This window comes from Anastrepha obliqua, chromosome 5, assembly GCF_027943255.1.
Source record: "Anastrepha obliqua isolate idAnaObli1 chromosome 5, idAnaObli1_1.0, whole genome shotgun sequence".
Lineage (NCBI taxonomy): Eukaryota > Metazoa > Arthropoda > Insecta > Diptera > Tephritidae > Anastrepha > Anastrepha obliqua.
In genome coordinates this window covers 21,415,163-21,435,947 of record NC_072896.1, presented here as the reverse complement: position 1 = coordinate 21,435,947, position 20,785 = coordinate 21,415,163, and the positions used below count along the sequence as shown (strand labels likewise).

General features: G+C 37.1%; 1 protein-coding gene across 1 annotated transcript in view; it reads left to right on the top strand.

Moving 5' to 3' along the window:
- LOC129247765 (protein madd-4) overlaps nucleotides 1-20,785 on the top strand; it is a 187,616-nt gene that overhangs the window by 48,598 nt on the left and 118,233 nt on the right. The window contains exons 6-9 of the mRNA XM_054887054.1: nucleotides 3,408-3,510; nucleotides 4,042-4,137; nucleotides 16,157-16,339; nucleotides 16,524-16,828. Of these exons, the coding sequence (XP_054743029.1) occupies nucleotides 3,408-3,510; nucleotides 4,042-4,137; nucleotides 16,157-16,339; nucleotides 16,524-16,828 (687 nt within the window). The remainder of the gene's footprint in view (nucleotides 1-3,407; nucleotides 3,511-4,041; nucleotides 4,138-16,156; nucleotides 16,340-16,523; nucleotides 16,829-20,785) is intronic.

Sequence of the window (20,785 nt, the reverse complement as noted above, 5' to 3'; positions counted from 1 at the left end):
TTTTAACCCGTTGTGTTGTACTGTAGGGTTCCATCATAAATTTCCAACAATTCAATTATAACCTACAAAAAGAGAAAAATAAATAGGTCAAAAAATAAAAAAGTTATTTGTGCTTAACATTAGTAGGTTTTATTTGGCCCACCCTGTATAAATTATAAAATGCTTGCAGAAGGCAAAAAAAATCGTTTTCGTCGACTTCGATTTTTTCCCAATTTTATGTGGAAAAGATGGAGCTCCATTTCTTCATGTGCTATTTCAAGAACCCTTTGGCCCTAATACGATATACGAAGGACTCAGAAAGTCCTTTGGACTTCTCGCTATTCAATTTGCAAACTCGTAGCTGTGTTTACCGGTCACTGGACGATCGGCACACACGCGGAAGAATTAGGGTTACCATTTAACCACCATTGCAGAAGATGTTGGGACCTTTCAGAGAAAGAGACTGTAGAGCGTTTTCTCTGTAAATGTCCGGGTTTAGCAGCTAAACGAATAAGATCACTGGGTGCTACTTTCTTCGAAAGCCTGTGGCAGTGCGCTAACCTAAGTTTAATCAATCTCCTCCATTATATCAACAGTTTTGGCTGGCTGTAGATATCTTCCTGTTGGAGGTTCCTTAATGGTATCAAAACGGCACTTTAGTGCTACTTGAGGAGTGTCAGACCGACACTTCAACCATTTCACCTACCTACCTATGAGGGCACCAAAATCGTGGTCTTGAAAAACTGCCTACGCATAGTTCAGTCAGTTAATCTCAGGGTTGGCAATGCTGAAAAATAAAATTGAAAAGGCGCCATAAAAAGGAAGGCTTTCACACGTGGGAGTCCTCTCATTAGTAAAAAGGTACTAAAAAATTCTTTTACGAAATAGAGATAGTTGGGGATACAAGGAAAATAAAAAAAAAATTTTTTCGATGTATTTCTTTTTTATATTTTTTTTTTACTTTCTGTCTCAATTCTGGTGTATTCTTGCTTTAAAATTGATTAAAGAAGGTCAAAAGTAACTTTCCGCCATCTGAAAAAAGTAAATTTTGAGAAATTCCGAAAAAATTAAAAAAAAAATTTAATAAAATTTTTAATAATTTTTTTTTAATAAAATTTGTAATAATTTTTTTTTAATAAAATTTGTAATAAATTTTTTTTAATAAAATTTGTAATAAATTTTTTTTAATAAAATTTCTAATAAATTTTTTTTTATTAATTTTGTAATACAATTTTTTTAATAAAATTTGTAATAACATTTTTTTAAGTTTTATTTTTCCCATACTCTCTTTTTATCTCTGAATTTCTCAGAAGTAAATATTTTAGAATTCCATTTTTAAAACTCTAAGGAGTTGAAAAATGCAAAAAAAAAACTGAAACAAAATATTTTTTTTTCTAAAGTGAAGCAGTACGTTAAATAACGCTTTAACCCATTAAATCCCAACCTTATATAAAACAATTTTTTTTTAAATGCGTTTATAAAACGTTTATTGAAATAGTGTAATTAAGCTCCTTAAAAAAAAAAAACACGAAAAAAAATCAAAGAAATGCATTTTTTGGGCTGTACCCAATCGAGTACAATGGGATAATATGTATATACATTGCCTTTATATGAAAATATGGAGTATTAAATAAAAAGACACTTTCAAAGACTTCCTTGGTTATTAGTTCGGTTAACAGTATGGAAGTTTTTGAAACCTTCTCTCTCTACGCAAAGGGCTACATTGCATAACTCGCAAATCCATCGAATTCTTTGGTGACACTCCCAGCACCTCACCTGATTCGATATCCTTTTGGGAAAATGGTTATATGAGGAACCAGCTATTGATGCCGTTGTCGATCGTTTTGAAGATATGTCCCGGATATTATAATTGCGTAAATAAAATCGCACAATTTCACGTTGGTATTGCAACAAGTCCCATTGACTCTTACTTGCCATTTTATAAAGCTTCCATGCGTTTACTACGCACGAGCTTATCATTGTGGTGAAAAGAGGCCACCACCATTTCTTTCGTCTAAACTTTATATTGTAAGTATTCAAAGCTTGGTCGTGGAGGTCAACTCCTCCCATTCCTGAGTTGTATTCCGCTATCAACTTCGGCTGATGGGCATTCACCTTGCGCCTCTCTTGTCGTGACCATCGTTTGACGGTATGTAAAGGTTCAATTCTATCAAAGTTTGTTCCCACTGTCACAACGCTATTGTCATTCCACGTCACAAAAAGTATTCCTGAGTCAGAAAACCTACAAAATTTGATACAAAACAACTATTCAAATAAATCATTATGATAAACTTACATAAAATCAAACGGGGAGACCGTTGCTTCTTTTGTAGTTCTTTGTTCGTTTTCAGAGGAAATTTTTTGGTCCGCCGTTCACGAACAGTCCAAGTAGCCTTAAATCCTTTGTCTTTCAAAATTCTAAGAAGGTCATATGACGTAAAGAAGAATCGAAAAATACGATTCCAAGGTTGGAATATTATCACGCAATATATTATCCTCTTCAATGTCCTCCTCATCTGTGTCACAGTGGGTATTTGGCGGTATAATAGCGAAGTCGAAGTGACTACGGTCGCTTGATTCAATATAGTCGGTGGCCGCAGAAAGGTTATGAAACCTCTTTCCGTAAAATTTTTTTACATCCATTACCAAATCTACATGAAATATGCACACAAAATATATATGAATGTTCCCACTGCACCCATGCGAGTACACTAGAATTTAAACCTACCGAAATGCACTTTTCCAAAACTTTTTTCGTTTTTTTGGTATAAAGTATACAAATTATATGTATTGTGAATATTACAACACTGAACTTTTTCCGTGATAACTTAGATTTTGTCAAACAGAGAGCTTATTGCAAACTAAACCATGAAAAGAAGAAAAATAGCAAAGGTGCACGCAAAGACAAGTGAATAACGGATAACGGGACTCAAAAAAAAGTAGGAGAAACATGTGTATTCCTTTTCGACATTGCTCTGTATTATAAAGTGGCGAGTACATTTAAAAATTTGTAAACGTTGGCTTTTGACGTCGTTTCGAAAAAGATGCTTTTTCTGTACTCAAGCGAGTACAATGGGATCGAATGGGTTAACTGCATCGAAGAAGCGAGTGAAGTCCATTCAAATTAGTCTTTGCAAATAGAGAAGGCATCCCTTTATTATACAGACTCCCACCAATGATATTAAATTTCTTACAATTCTGCTGTTTGATGTTTTAAATTTTAGGCTCTAAAAAATTAAAAGAACTTTATTCTTGCTAAAAAATAATTACAATAAAAAGCAATATCTTACAGAGCGACTCCCTACCCTACCCTTGCCTCTCATTTCTCATTTTACCTGCACAATTCGCCACTCCCTCAAACACCTTAGAGCCACACCCCTTTGCAATAAGAAATTATTTGCTTTAATTTCATTTTCATTTCGCTTCAGGTGGCTCACCGATGACTGGAGTCCGTGCAGTCGCCTTTGTGGTGCTGGATATCGCGAGCGCATGGTTGTTTGTGCGGAGGAGAATAATGGCATCAAGACAACGGTAAGCGCAAATTGAGTCATAAAATAGCAACAGTGGAAAAAAAGAAGAAAACAACAGTAAACAACACAACAAAGCAACAATAAAAAATACTTTGCTAAAAAGCGCAACAAAAACAAATACAACACGTCCACTCATACACAGCTACTTTAGCCACCCAGCTTGCGCGGTTTAGCCACTCCAACGTTACACGTCGGTCTGCTTGGCGCACCGCACTTTACTGCTTTGTAACTTTACATTTATGCGCTTTGAAGACTATCCGAGAGCAAAAAAAAACGCTGCAAGCTCTTGTGTGCGCAGCTGGAAGCTCGTCAATGGCTCGTGAGCAGCGCTCGCTTTAGTGCTCATAATTGCTACTGAGCGTTTATCGCACTGTTTTTGTTTGTTCTTGTTGTTGTTGTTGTGTGGTTACTTGACTAATTTCGTGAAATTACCGCCATCCATCTACCATTTTCTTATAAAATTTTCACTTTGTCGTTTTTTTTTGCTTAACTTTTTTCGTTCTTGTTTGTTGCACGCTCTCCATTATTACAGGTACTGGATGTGATGTGTCGAGCGCCAAAGCCAGCCACGCAGGAGCCCTGCATGATTGAGAAGTGTCCTACGTGGGAGGTGGAAGATTGGACTGGAGTGAGTATGCTTTCAGTAGTATTTTATACATATTTTACTATGTAGTGGTAAAGCTAGACAAAAAAAAAACAATTAAAGAGCAGGTTCTTGCAGTTCCTTTCTTTGCTGCCCAACTTTGCTGGTTTATGCCGTTGCCATTTTTTTTTTCATTCAACTTTCCTTTTATGTCGTAAAATTTCGCCTTCGCATAGTTTGCATTTTAATTATGAAGCTTTCATTTTTCATGGGATTTCCGCTTGTGCGATTATGCAGTGCGACTGTGCATATGCGTGTGGGTGTGCGTACATGAGATTGCGGGTTACAACAAAGGGCTAACATTAATTTAGACTGCTTTTCGCGCTTAATTTAAGAGTACCTGTGACTTAGTTAAAGTGTAATAGCGCTTCTGTGTGAAAACTCGCACATACGTTTCCATGTGGATGGCTTAACCCGGTGTGGTAGTGGTGGTGGTGGTGTAGGATAGCTCATATAAGTTAATATTGTATTATTAGACACGCACTAAACTCTTTCTTTTAAACACCCTAGCAGTATGCAGTGATTTACAAGTATTATATACAGTCGGCGTCAAAATGAAGTGTAATTTCAATTATTTTTTGTTATAAAAGCATGGTTCATAATACAGCAACTAACATGTAAAGTAAAGTTTGGAACTTTGTATAAAATTTGTAAAAATTCGTCAAATTACCATCAGAATTTCAAACTTCTTACTCGGAATTTTTAGAGAAATTATGGGTAAGCAGTTTTACAGATTATTTGTATTTTGATTTAATAAAGTGCAAGCTTAAAGTAGATAAAAAATCACATTGATTTTTGAGAATATTTTTGACACGCGGTCTTGCGCATTCTCCATTTAAAGACATTTTTACATCGAAGAAAACATCCAACATCGTTAGCGAAAAAAAAATTGTAAAAAATCAACGCGATTTTTAAACCAGTTGGAACTTACACTTTATGAGACTAAAATTAAATGGTCTATAATACAGTATACCCAAAATTCTAAAGTATTATCAGTAAAAGGAATGTTGAAATTTTGATGAAAATTTTTCCATTTTTTACAAATAATGTACCAACTTCAACCAAATTTCCATAAGAAAGTAATTCAAATTACTAAATAAAAAAATAACTAGCAAAACAAAGTACAAAATAAATAAATTAATAGTCAAAACTTTTTGAAATGGAAATTGAAATTTGAAAAAGTCGAGCCAAGGAGCACCATTAGATTTGGTGGATCCTAAAACACTCAGGCTCAAAAGCCCATTGTATTTATAGCTCAGGAAAGAGGGAAGGTAGTCAAGGAGGGAAGAAGAAAAGTATCACAGAAAGAAACAGGAAAGAATAGAGACAGAGACAGTGACTAACTGTCTTGTGAGAATTTCTCAGATTCTTTGCCAAATCTGTAAATATCCTTCACTTTTAGAGAGCAAATTTTACTCATTCCCACGACATCGGAACCCAAAACTCGTATCCGTGCTCTAGCAAAGGCAGGACACGCACAGAGAAAATGTTCAGTGCTATCCGTCTCCTCCAAGTAAGACAGGGTCCTCAATGATACGCTCGAACCGACGTACGACAAAAATCAACTTTTTTTATCCTGGAAAAATTTCATATGCACGTGAAACTATTGATTTTGTGTAGTAAATCTGTATACAATTTTTTTTCTTTTTTTTTTTTATTTACTCATCAATTTGATTTTTTAAAGGACCTGAAATTTCAAAGACCGAATTTTCAAAAAGTTATTTAAAAACTTATACTCACTCACAGGGCACCATCTACCATCTCGAATTCTCAAAAATTGAATGTACCTCATTTCGACTAAAAAAATCAAAACCAAAAATTGTATACTAGAAATAATTTAAAAAAAGTTTTTCAAATTTTAAATTTTATTGAAAAAAAATAAAAACAGAATAATAAAATTTTTTTTTTAGAAAATTTAAATTTACATTTTTTTAATTTAAATTTAAAAAAATTATACCAAAAAAAATTTTTTAAAAAGACTAGATCTTTTTAATTTGAAAAACATTTTTTGAAAAATGAAATATAAAACAGAATTTCAAAAAATAATAAAGAAAAGTTTTAAAATAGTTAAAAAAATTTTTAGAAAAATTAAATTTAAAACATAATAAAAAAAAAATAAGAAAAGATAAAAATAGGTAAGAAAAAAAAATTTTAAATTGAAAAAAAAGAATTAAAAAAAAATAATAAAAAAAGTTTAGAATTAATTATAATAAAAAAAATTTTTAGAAAATTTTTTTTTTTTTTTTTTTTGTAAGTATTTTATTTGCAATCTATCTTAAAATAATGATATTCAGCAAATTAGGTCTTATTATCTAATAGCAGCGGTAGTATTTGCACAAATGCAAAACTACTTATAAAATTACGATATTTGTTCTAATATTTGATCTTAAATGTATTAAAATTTTTAGAAAAATTAAATTTAAAACATAATAAAAAATAAAGAAAAGTTTAAAAATAGTTAAGAAAAAAAAAATTTAAATTAAGGGCGAGCCTGGTTTATGAGGTCTAAAGATTGCATCTCTTTGCGATTTTTTTTTAAGGAAAAAATTAATTTAGCACTGCACAGTTTTTTCTATCTTTTAATGAACATTTAAAAAGTTTACAAAATGTTTGTACTGGTTAAAATAAGTTGAAAAAAATGTTTCACATAGAAATTAGTAGAGCACTACAACGCTAGAGTTTCCAACTGGCGTACAAGATACAGCTCGTAATTATAATCTAAAGTAAAAAATTCAAATGGATTTCTAATTATCATGATTTTTTATTCTAGATGAACTAAGAAAACTGAGAGAAATTCCAAAATTTCAACTTTTAGGAGGTTTTAAAGAAAAAAATGCCTTTCTATAAAAAAAAATTCACTTCAACTTGGTATAAAAATCTTGAAAAATTTGTTTTTATCTATTTTGTTAGTTCAAATAGAAGAGAATTTAATACTGAAGGGAACAAGCTATGATTCATTTCAAAAGGTTCATTAGTTTTTTTTTCATTCATGTACGCCAATTCGAAGAAATCATGAAAATGAAAAGTAGAGAAAAGAAGATAAAGTTTGTACTATAGCTGTCCGGTTACAGCGTAACTACCTAACGCTCGCCTACCTTTGGCTTTGTATCTACGGAAATATTGAGAATTAGGCTCTGTAACTTTGTGTGAATATTTTGAAATATATTAAGAATCGCTTAAAACGAAAAAAAAAAAATTGATTTTTTTGATCATATAAACCAGGCTCCCCCTTAAAAAAAAATTTAATTACAAACATTTTTTTTACGAAATTTAATTTAAACAAAGTTAAAAAAAGATTTGATTTTTTAATTAAAAAAGAAAAGTTGAAAACAAAATAATATTAGTAATAGTAAGAACAAACCAAAATCGAACGGCGTTAGAAATAAATAATGGCAGTCTGGGATTTAATTTGCAGATGAGTTTGGGATTCAATATTTAAGAAAATGTAAATACGAGGGTATAACAACCACACCACATCACTGCTGGGATATTAAAATGTATAATTTCATATGCGAGCAGTGTTTTTATATAATATTTTTAATTTAATGGTAAGCCCAATGGTTAACCCTTCGCGCATTGAATCCACACGAGCAACGCAGTCTACATAGCGAGCGGATGTGTTTATTTTTTTTTTTTTTGTGTCACTGAGTCATGAAAGACAAGCATTTGTGAAGTATCAAGAACTAAAACTACAGTTAGGTAACGCCTTGCAACAGGTTCAACAAAGAAAACATCGCTTAGCGGTCTGCAGGGAGCAATCTGTTTGTACTTTTTAAGGAAATTTCTTCAGTGCTTTTTTGTACATTCGACATGAAGAACGCCTGCTGATGCCTATTGCAAAATATTTGTTTTGTCGATGTTTGAAAGCGCTATCGGAGGTACTCGTCCGCAGCAACGATATACTCTCCCCAGCGAGGCGAACTTTTTATAATTTGCAGCATCTGTAGTGGAAGTAATTTGCATGAGCTGCTTTACCAAAGGCATAATTGTTTGTGCACATGGTTTGAAATGATCAGAAAAACAAGACAGCGAAAAATTATACGACTATACCAGAAATTGATTAAATTAACTCATTGAAATAATTAACGCGGTCGCCGTGAGTGCGTGACTATAATTGGAATACTTCCTACTAAAGGTTCGAAGCTCCGGGCACTAAACACCAAATGATAAAAAAGAAAATTTCCAACAGCTGTTGCCCCTCGGCAGGCAATGGCCGACGTCCATCTGCCATGAAAAGTTGCTCATACATTCTGTCAAAAAAGTCCCAAAGTTGTTCACTAAAACGCAAAGTAACTGTTTAATCATCAAAATTTATTTTGTCGCCTTCAAAACAGGTTCCATTCGAAGCAATACACCTATGCCAACGATTATTCCAGTCATTAAAGCACATTTCAAACGCGTTTGAAGAGATCTTCTTCAGCTCCTTCAGCTAATTCTCCTTAACGGCCTCTATCGACTCAAAGCGGCGTCCGCGGAATGGCAATTTCAGTTTGGGGAAAAGGAAAAAATCGCAGGGGGCTAAGTCCGGTGAATACGGTGGTTGTTCGATGGTATTTGTCGAATTTTTGGCCAAAAAAGTGTTCACAATATGAGCCTTTTGAGGTGGTGCGATATCATGGTGCAAGATCCATGAGTTTTCTTTCTACAAATTTGGCCGCTTCCTACGCTCATACGCCCATTCTCTCTCAAACGTCGCATAACTTCCAAATAATATTCTTTATTTACCGTAGAACCATTTGGAATGAACTCCGAGTGCACAACGAGTAGCATGCCTTTCACTTCTGACCGACTTTCACGTGGTTTTTTTGGGTTGCGGCTCATGTGGATAGCGCCATTCAGCCGTCTGTTGACTGGTTTGCAAGTCAAACTCACATTCCCACGTTTCATCACCTGTTATGATGCGCTGGATAATCGTTGTGTCCTAATTCACTTGCTCCAGCATGTCTTCAGCCACCTTCTTCGATGAGTCGAAGGAATCGAGCAGCCCCGCATCTCATGCCCAATTGATGGTGTAAAATGTTGCGAATTAATTCGTAAGACACGCTAAGGTTACGAGAAACCTCCCTCAAACTTAAATGATGGTTTTCCAGTACCATTTCTTTGACTTTGTCGACCTTTTCATCCATTGAAGACGTTGATAGGAGCCCAGATCGAGGCAAATCTTCCACGACTTCTCGGCCCTCTGCAAAAGCCTTATGCATCTCGTATAAATTTAGACATACTATATGTGTAACGCGCGCTTTTTAACTGAACAATTCCCGATATTTTTTTGACAGAATGTAAAAGAAGAAACCATTAGCCTTTTTGCGGTGGCGAAAACTGTGGGACTCTTCGTTTGTAGAAAACATCATAGAAATAGAAGAAAAATCAACAGGAAGTCGAAGGAGGAGCTCGGCCATACACCCAAAAATGGTGTAAGCGCCAATTACATATTTAGATAATAATTTTCTTTATGTCTTCTGCAACATAAAAGTGAAAGCACAATGACCTTCGAATGCCACTTGCAATAATTATAGCACATTCGTCTTATATTTATTCATTTGTTACCATTTTCTGAGACAAAGTTTTTCGAATTCCTTTAAAGTCAATTCGTTTTACATCCTTTTACCATCCACGAGCGAGAGTTCAAAGAATGGAATGACTCTTTAGGGACGCAATGGGCATAGCTCCACTCTTCGCCTAATTCAGGTTTCCCTCCCAGACTTTAATACAAACTCTGTGTTTACGAGTGAGCTGCAATCAATTAATTTCGAAACTACTTAAAACCAAAGCAAACTAAGAAGTTAAATCACTTTTACCCACTCTACTCACTTAATTCGAGCAGAACAAATTATCTCGGGAAATAAGAGCAACATTTTCCATTTTCTTTTCTTCGCCCATAATAGGAAATGCGAGAGCTAAAACAAAAAAATCAACGGCAAACGACTCCAGCGATGGGATGTGTCAAAATTAGTATCAAAGCAGCTTAATATGTATTTGTCTATCCGCTGCGTTACCAAGCGACTCCCCTACTAACAACTTCATCACATTTACGGAGCTCGCTTGCGCGCGGTACTCGGTGCTCGGCAGTCGTCACCTATCTGCCACTCGACGGCAGTCGCAATTCGCTGAAAGTGTTTATGTTAAATATTTGCCAGTATCTTATGGCATAATTACACTTGAGCTTAAATGCAACTGAAAAGTCACGGAAACAGCAACAATATCGACAACAACTACCAGTCACCAGATGAAGATGGCCGTCTGACGTTGATACATAGGTACATATGAATGTTCCTAAAGTACGCTGTCTGCCCTCTTTAAACTTCCTAGTACCTTTTCATCGGCATAGTACTCTCGTACTTGTTGAAGCGCATCGACTTACTGCATCAAGTCATTCTTGTAGGCTCAGCTGCGTGAATAGGTATTTTAAATAGTCCTGCAAATCCTGCAGCGAGCTTTTCTACTCTGCTCGGCTTGTGTGCCGCTGTCTAAGTAGTCAGCATTTGCTGATATGAACTGCAGTTAGCTTGTTGTTGTTGTGGTTGCAAAACACTCCCGGGGCGGCGTACGCAAAAATACAGGCAACTTCACTGAAAGCTTCTAATGCTCCTCGAATGCTCCGGCGCTTATTAGTCGCTGTGCGTGTGTTTGTGGTACTCCAAATGATATTTATCTACGTACATAAGCATGTGCACAAGTCCATTTACATACTCATAAGCATATAAGTCCAGCCAGTCTACTAGCTGTCACATAAGCACCCCTTTTCCAGGCAGCAGGCAGCTGCGTAAAAACTCACTACTCTCGTACGGCGCATCCTTTTTAAGAACCTCGCCGCTTTTGGCTTGTCATGACTTAATGCTCTTTCGTTTGTTTGTTGGCACAGACATAGAGTTAAAATATTTACATATGCGGCATGTCGTGGGGTGTGGGTATAAGTAAACCACTTTGTAGGCAAACGTGTGGTAGAGCAGAAGATTGGATTGGAAGTATTTAAAGAGTTGCCAGAGGTATCATTTTTATTAATGGTTGACAAGAAGAATTTGATGTGCATAAATATGTACGTAAATATTTGAAATGTACGCTCGATCAGCCAAAAGTTGAAAATTTGCTTTCTAGTCTCACTATTCCCGCAAGATTTCCTGCATTCCGCTGAGCCTTACTTTCCAACGTTCTGCGTGGATCATTTCCGTTCGAAACATCTCGTAAGGAGTGTTTAAGTATCTGCCTTTGGACCTTTGCCTTAGTTAATCAAATAATAAAATAGAGCTGAAATGAGTCTCCCTACCAACTCAGGGTACCAAAACGACTCTACATCGATGTATTCCGCAAAACAGCTTCTCTTCTTAACGCTCAATGCGATCGATGACTTTGAAGTTGCCTAATTTGCTTGGCTATTATTCAGTGTGCCCTCTTACATGAAGCTCTTGACCAAGAAGTAAGACGAAGAAGTGAACGAAGTAAGCTCTTTACGAAGAAGTGAATCTTCTCTTTACGCAAAAAGCATATTACGCAAGAGCTGCGGAGAAAGGTCTCGAGGCCTTCTTCTGTATTTATCAACAGTGTCTTTTCAAAGCTTCTTACAACTTTTCTCTTTTTAAAGCTATCCATGACAATTTTTATGATTAACATGTTGGACTAAGACGTTAAGATTCCTTACATAAAATCAACACACAATTCCTCGCCTAGTTAAAGGCTTCCACCTTAGATCTTCACCTTGCAGTGCTTTCGCCAGCATTATTATGCCCCTTCATCTGAGTTTTTGACAATGCGGCTTTAGTTCTGCAAACGGACACGATCTCTCCACCAGCATCAGTTTGGACTTCTTTTATATGTGTGGTGGTTAGAGTTTTATTACAAAACGTTGACTGACCGATTCCTATTAAGGGAGCGCGTATCTTTAACGTGGAAATTTTTCATGATCAGTAAACTTTTTAAGGAATGCTAAACTAGTCGTATTTTGAGACACCATCAACAGACCAAACAGACCTTCCACCGACCAACAAACTCATTTCTTGCTAACAAATGCTACTTGGAACTGAGTAGGCAATTAAACCGAGAGAGCACCTTTCGACTTCCTTGAACTTATTTTGAATTGAAAAATGATAAATGAAAAAAATGGAGTCAAGAAGAAGAAGAGCTTGGTAAATCCCAAAACACTCATGCTAAAAAAAGTCCATTTGATTCAAAGCTCAAGTAAAAGGGCAGATAGTCAAGGAGGAAAGAAGATAAGTAACAGAAAGAAAGAAATGGGATAGGATAGAGACAGAGATAGCTGGTCCTTTGAGAATTATCCAGATTCTTTGGGGGTTCTCCGTAACTTAAACTCCGTAAATTAACGTCAATTTAACCAATTTCTGGAATACCGTTTCCACACAGCCTTGATTTTCTGGTCGCCTTGATTAGCTGGTCTTGTGAGAATTTCCCAGATTCTTTGGCAAATCTGAAAATATCCCCCAGCTTGATAGAACGAATTTAGCTGGTTCTCATGATATCGGAACTCCAAATTCGTGCTCTAACAAATGCAGGATACTTGCAGAGAAAATGCTCAGTACTGTCTACCTCCTTTAAGCAAGACATACAGACATGTCTTATGCTGATGGTCGGTATTATGACAATACCCATGAGTACCGAACGTCTTTCCTTCCCAGTTTTAGAAGGAAGTTTGACAGTTTTCTGTTCTCAAAACATTTTGCTCTTTATGTAGATTGCATACATAATCGCTGATTCAACTCATGATTCCTGCAGAACTGCAGATTCCGATTATTAGCTCTGGACGTTGTGGGGTAGCCGTGAATCCGCAGTTGGCCAATTCATCGCAATTTCATTTTTTTACCACATTTGGAATCCGTCGTTACTGAAGCAAAGGCCTTGTTTGCAGTCTGACTAGGTTTATGGATTTGGACTAGCGCTGGAAAGTTCAAGTGAAGAAGAACCCGCTTTATCGCTTGCCATTAATGCCTCTTGGCGCGAGGAAAAATATGCAATTGTCACTCTAACTGAGTCAGAACATCTCCCTCAGAGCCACTTCTTGTTCTCATACTAAACTAGACGTTTTTAGTCATTGACCCAAGGACACATACTTACTTACTGGTGATCAGGATCACCTCTTGAAACATAGGACCTAAGGATGACTTTAAAGATAATTTTTTCGTAAGAAAGAAGAATTAGTTTAAAACTTTTTATAACTTTTCGGAGCGCATTGGTGTTGTCTATAAAATATTTCTCTACACAACTTTGTATCATACAAATTGAAACTCTATTTAAAGCTGAGACCACAATTTTTGCTTTTACTACTTTATGAATTTTCATAATTCGTGTCATTACTTTTACATAATTTTCTAGCCGACTTGGCATCATTGTTTTTATTTTAATAGAAATGAGATTGCGGCTATAAGCAGATATGCGTGTGTGGGCTGTGAGTGTTTGCATATATTTAGGTAGCATTACCGAACATTAAAGTACTTACTTAAATACATACGTATGTATGTACGTAAGGTTGTGTGGATACAAAAATGTGAGCATCCTTTCCAAGCGCGTTTTCATTTTGTGTGTCCGCACACACCTTAAAATACAAAATACCCTGCAGGAAAAATCTGAATTGATGAAGCAACATTTAAGTTCAGAACTAAGGCAATTTCGCAAATCGCCAATCCTATCGCGAGCAAAGTTATCTGCCTTTAGAGTGCGGCAATGCCCAACCCTTCTTTCGTCCGCAGTGTCATGTGAAAATTGGGATTCTTAACCTGTAAAATGCGGATGCATGTCCAGCCTTTCTCATCGCATCTCTATTTTAATATTTTATAGAGTTTTTCAACGTTCCCCATACTTATGTTACATGTCCGTTGCCTTTAAAGTATGAGTAAAATATGATTTCAAGGTGGGCAGAATGAAGGATTACGCAAATTAAATGGAAAAATGAGGCTAACTTTGTCGTGACGTAAACATAATAAACCTTGTAAGCCTTTTCCTAACTCAGTTTTAACGGCTACACACATTGATTATTGTGACAGTAGCGACTGTGAAAGTCCTGTAGAAGACTAGTAGCTGTAATATTTGGACTTTTCCCTTGTAGGAAAATTCGGCTTTAGACGATTACTACTCTATTACGATTACAACTCTATGTAGCTATGGGTCACTGTCACATTTTCGCCTGGGGATCTGGACAGTTGACTAACGACATCGGCTCGGTGTGAGCCTTAGCTTCCTCAACAATTTCTCTTGCATCGGTTGTTGCCCGGTTGTCCTCTTCGCTTTACACTGTACATGCGTGCATCTAGAACTTTGCGAGCTATTCTTCCATCTGGAATTCTGCAAGTCCAAGCCATCAGATGCGCTGCGATTTAATAAAATAAGAGGATATGTCTGTATTTTTTAAAATAGTCATCAGTTCGCTTAACAATCAGAATTTTTTAAAACATTACTGCCATTGTCGGTCTGTGGCAACAAAACCCTTGTTTGTACATATTTAAGTACAGACCCTTTATTGGGTCTTGGGCCGAGCTCCTCCTCTTCAGCTTAATGCTCCTGCGGAATGGCCCAAATACGCTCAGAGGTTTACCAGTGCCTGCCTATAGCGGCCGTTATTAGAAAATGCTTTTTCCAATCATTTGGTTTGTGATGTCAGAGGTTTCGAGCCTGTGCACTCCCAAGCGGTAGCAACGCACCAATTCATTCGGCTACAGTGACTACGCTCACTGATACAAAAACTTCCTATTGAGCTCAAAACTTTACCAAAATTAAAAAAAAAACCTGAATTTATGCCAAAATCCCAAAGTTATACCAAGTATTCCATGTATTTTAACACAAAGTCAATATCACGTCGCTTTACGCTTGAGCAACGTTAGAAAATATTGCAAACTTATTTCCAAAGTCTATATTGTGTAGCCCAAGCAGTGCGTTCAGTCTTCTCTCGTCGAACAAAATTAACAGCTTATAAAGCTCTGATGATACACAGCGTATAGCGCAGAAGCTTGGAATATGACAACATCTGATGAGGTGTCACTTGGAGTGTTTGAAAGAAAAATTTTATGGAAGATTTTTTGACCTTTGCGCGTTAGTGGCGGCGAGTATCGATGGAACTATGAGCTGTAAGAGCTTCACGACGACCTAGACAGCGCACCGAAAGAAGATCCAGCGACTACGGCTCTGAAAGCATTCGATGCGGTAAAAAAGTTCGCAGTCGTACGATTGCCGCCGTCGTACGATACCTATTGAAGAGAATATGACTACCGTATCTCTGATTGAGCCACTCAGTCCTTGAACATCGACTCATCTCCTATCGCAACCTTGAACAATCAACCCTTCCTAGCTGATATCCGTGTAAATTTCATCAGTTGCTTATCAGGAAAAGATTCTAAATTCTACTCATTATTCTAAATTCACTAGCAGCTATTCGGTACTACCTAGTACATTTTTTTCCCGCAGGGTAATCATCATACACACACACATACATGTATACAAACATATGGGCGCCCAAAAAAAGGCACACTTACACATTGCCAGTTCATCATCCTTTGCATATTAAATCGTTGCTCAAATTTACTCAGCATATGCTCAGTTTTTTGTTTTGTTGTTGCCATCTTCATTGTTATTAGTCTTTTATGACGACGTTACGAATTTGCATATAATTTGTGACTTTTTTCACATCGCTGCTCCCGAATACATACTTACAAGTGGTTAAGGTCCGTATATACGTAGGTACAAGTATGTGGACCTGAGTTTGTTTTATTTTTATGCAAATTTTAATGCTAAACACGTTTAAATAATTTATAATTTCTTATCATTTTGTGTCATTTACGTTTTATCCCACTTGTGGCCTGCGTCCAACAACAATAACAACCACCACTCGCCGACTTATCCTACATGCATTGCTGTCGCATATGAAAACTTATTTTGTTGACTGTCATTTGATGGCTACGACGCAACACTTCCTACACCAACTATACGAAAATGCCCTGCGGCTCGAATTGCACATCTGTATGTATGTTTGTGTGCCATGGATGTGGCTTTATGTCGTCATGCGTAGTGCTCGGTAACCTGCGGCCAAGGCTTACAAATGCGTGGCGTTGAATGCAAATCGGCTGATGGCAGACACAGCGCCAAATGCGACCCACTTACGAAACCCGCATCGGTGCAGCAGTGCTCGACGGGGATATCTTGTGATGGTGGCGGTACAATTATACTCGGCAGCAGCGGTCCTCTCGCATCGGTGAGTTATGAAGATGTATGAAAATAAAATGAAAACATGCACTTAGCTTTTAAGGATTAAAAAGGAAATAGTACGGATTACAAAAATATAATTTAGTTTAAAAATTTAGAAATTACCTTTACCGCACCTTTAATTTAAATATTTCCTCCGCTCTTTTTTCGTTTATGCATTCATATTTAAACAGTCTGATGACGGTGAGCTGGATGAGGAAGACGATGAGGATGACGACGATTCGGCGGATGTTGAAGATGTGGAAGAAGGCGGTGACGAGTCTGGCGATGCACGCAATGATGATGCGGGCTTGGTGTCATATCGCGATGAGCCCGCACCACAGTACGCGCACCGCTCGATCAGTCATCTGCATCATGATGAGCCGCAACAGCCGCGTGCCGAGCGTCTCACTAGTGGAGGTGGTGGCGGCGGTGGTGGCGGATATGGTTATCGCAGTAAATCTGATGCCGAGTCCAAAGTGCCAGTTGGCGATCCAAGGTGAGTCAAATACCTTAGGTTAGCTCAGAAAAGAGCGGCACTGAGTTACAACAGATATATAAACTTGATTAACACACATTTCTACAAACTTCAGGTTAAAGACCAAAGTGTTCTTGGTAGTTGAATTGTCTGGATATTCAAATAAAATGTGCTTAACTGTTACCTATTCTTTGGTTTAGTTACAAAGTTTTGCCGATTCTAGATATAACTACATTCCAGAAGTTTTTACATAAATTTCTCATCCATTAGCTCATTTGTTCTTTTGATAAAGCCGATCAAACATTCTAAGATTCTAGAAGATTCTATAAACTTCACGTTAACGTCCAAAATGTTCTTGGTAGTTGAATTGTCTGGATATTCATATAAAATTTGCTTAAATGTCTCGACGGCTGCACCTATTCTTTGGTGTAGTCACGGAAGGATGTTAATCTTACCCTGTAGAAAGGGTAATCACAAAGTTTTGTCGGTTGGAGATATAACTACAGGGTTGCCAATATTCGACGGGCCCATTTGGCAACCCTGTATCTTTTGACAGAGACGTCAGATCGCTTAATGACATACCGCGTTGAAAGCGTCAGTCCAAGCAGATTTTTACCTTGGAACAGTAGACGTCACGCAAGCGCTCCCAAATTGTTGAAATTTACATTCAACAAAAGAAGTAAATTGTGAAAACTCAACGTGCGTATAAAAAATTAAATAATGTGAAAAGTGGGCTTTCAAAGAACACCATTAAACGTTTGTACGAAAGGTTTTCGACTGGTGATGCTCTTTCTAATCCAAAGAGGCCAAATCAAAACCGACCAAGGTGATCGGATGAGAATATTGCTCTTGTACGGGCCAGTGTTGAGACGTCGCCAAGGACATCCCAAAATCGCCGTTCTCATCAGTTGGGCATTGATCGGACCACTTTACAACGAATTACCCGCATTGATTTGCATTTATTCCCATATAAGATTCAATTGACGCAAAGATTGTTGCCTGCGGGCAAGCCTCGTCGATTGGAATGGGCCCAAAGAGTCATCGAAATCCGTCGGGCCCGTCGAATATGGGCAGCCCTGTATTCTAGAAGTTTTTCCATTCAGTCTTTTCGACTAACCCATCTGTCCTTTTGATGAAGCTGATCAAACATTCTGAGGTTCTAGGAGATCACTCAAAAAACCTCCTCTTGGTAACCCATCAGCCACTGTTTTAGCTACAAGCTAGTACCGTTCAGAAGTTGCTTTACATCCCATTGTCGATAGCTAAGACGCATTGTGGAGTTATTCAATAAACTTAGTTATGAGTAACTTGTAAGGTATTGTCTTTAAATTACTTAGCTCTCTGTAGAAAAAACAATAAAGACGCTCCGCTAACCTTGTTTAAAAACTATACTAGCGAGGCAAATTCAAGAGGTTTCGAATACTTGTATTAGACATTGTTGGAAACAAAGAATTCATATGAAGCACCCGCCGGTTACGTTGGTGAATCGAATAAATTAAGTTTAGTTCAAATAGTGAGGATGGGCATGCAAACACATGACATCTGCAGGAGTTGTTCAGATGAGAAAGAGACGTTTCCCGCACTTTTTGCGCCATTTTAGTCAGACAATTCTTTCTTCAATTAAAAGATCTTAGTTCTGTGGAAATTAGGTATCCTACAAAATTTTTCAAAATTACACACTGGTTTTAGGAGAGATAAGAACAAGTTCCCCATTTAGCATCACAATGGTCTAAGAGCCTGAGTGTGTCCCACAGTGGAAAAACGCTTCAACCTACCTAACCTCGACTACTGAGACTTTGTTTTTAACTATGGTTTTGATAATGGCATTGACTATAAATTTATATTTATATAATATCATACTTTTATTATGACTCTGACAAAGAAGCTGATAATTAGAATGACAGTAGCTATGACAATGACAATATCATCAATAAGACTGACGAAAATTATGAGACTGAGAATGATAATGATTAAAAGAATAATAACGAGAGTGACCATGACATGGATAATGACAATGATAATGACAATAACAATGGTTTTGACAATTATAATGACAATGACAAAGGCCTTTGTAATGACAATGACATTGGAAATAACAATGAGAGTGAAAATGACAACTACTATGACTGGTCCGAAGGTAATGAGAGTTACAATGTCAGTACCAGTCACGAATATAATAATCTGTCTGACTCATTCTCCCGAGGGCGCCGGAAATTGTCCTCTTTGTGTCGGTTCTCAGGCTTTTGAGAGCCACTTTGAGAGCGGCTCTCTCTTGTGTTTCTCACTAGCCCAAAGCATTCCAGAAAAAAAGGCTGTGTGAGATTGTGAAAACTGTCAATTGGGGTTTTCTACTGTTTAGTGTAAGAAGAAGAATTAAAAATGACAATAAAAAACAACAAATAACGTTGACGTTTTGTTAGAAGCGAGAAATTGTGTTTTTTTCTTTTTGTTGCTATGCTTCCAAAATGTGTACGCTCTATTGAGAGCATTTCGTTCTTACGCTCATCTGCCCGGAAATGACAATATAAAACATACTTAATAAGAATGGCAGTAGATATGGCAAAAGCTACGACAATCTGATCAATACATTGGCAAGGACTATAAGAATGGCAGAGTTAAGGGCAATGATAATGACAAGAACTAAAGCTCTCACAAAGATGATGAGAGTAGCACTGACAGTGGTAAAGATAGTAAGAATGACAATGATATTGAGAGGAACCAAGGCGGCCGCCGTAGCCGAATGGGTTGGTGCGCGACTACCATTCGGAATTCACAGAGAGGACGTCGGTTCGAATCTCGGTCAAAACACCAAAATTAAGAAAAACATTTTTCTAATAGCGGTCGCCCCTCGGCCGGCAATGGTAAACCTCCGAGTGTATTTCTGCCATGAAAAAGTTCCCCATAAAACATATCTGCCGTTCGGAGTCGGCTTGAAACTGTAGGTCCCTCCATTTGTGGAACAACATCAAGACGCACACCACAAATAGGAGGAGGAGCTCGGCCAAACACCCAAAAAAGGGTGTACGCGCCACTTATATATATATAGTATATATACATAAGGTTGTCCCAAAGATGGTACGCAACAATAATGGATTTCTTTTTCCCCAAACTAATATACTTAGGCCTGCCATAATTTCTGTTACAAGTTAAGTACGTTAAAGGTATGAAGTTATAATACTTTTTTAAAAAAATGTCTTAAATTAAATTTAATTATGTAAATATTAAAAACAAAAATTGTAAATTTTCATTCGAAATTATCACCATTTGCTTTTACACAACCCTTCATATGGTTAGGCCATTCAGCTATTGCAGCTCGCTCGGCTTGCACGTATATTTGGGTCGCTGCTCGAACGAAAGATTGTTTGAGACTACCCAAATATCTTCCTGTGAGGTCTTCGACAAGCCATGTTCTCCAATTCTGACCACAAACTGTAGTCTAATGGACTCAGATCTGGGCTACCAAACCCAGGGAAATTGATTTTTAGCCACTGCTGGATGTTTTTTGTGAAATGGGCTGGAGCGGAATATTGTTGGAAGATTCAACGCTCTCCATTGACTACGGCTCAACTGCTTCACCACGTCTTCTAAGAGATCCTGCTGTTACATTTTTGCTTCAGTCTCAACGTGAAGAGATGTCACGCGTTTTCAAGAGACTTTCCACCAAAGCATTCGGAGCCTGGATGGTAGCCACGTTGAACCCCTGGAAAAACATTTTTTAAGTTTTTAGAAGTTTTAGTATAAATTTTGTCGTTTTGCTTATTAAAAACTTCTTCAACAGTGAACATTCTCTCATCTGTGAAAGGAATATTTTCATGGCCGTTGTCCGCGTGCCACCGAAGAAGCTGCTTGCATCTTCTGTCGAGTGTAATTTTCTGCAAGCGCGTTGTCAAAAGATGACCAGTTGAGAGACGGAAGGCTTTCATGTGGAGATCATCCCTAATTAGTCTTGGCATGGATCTGGTCGATAAATTCATTTTT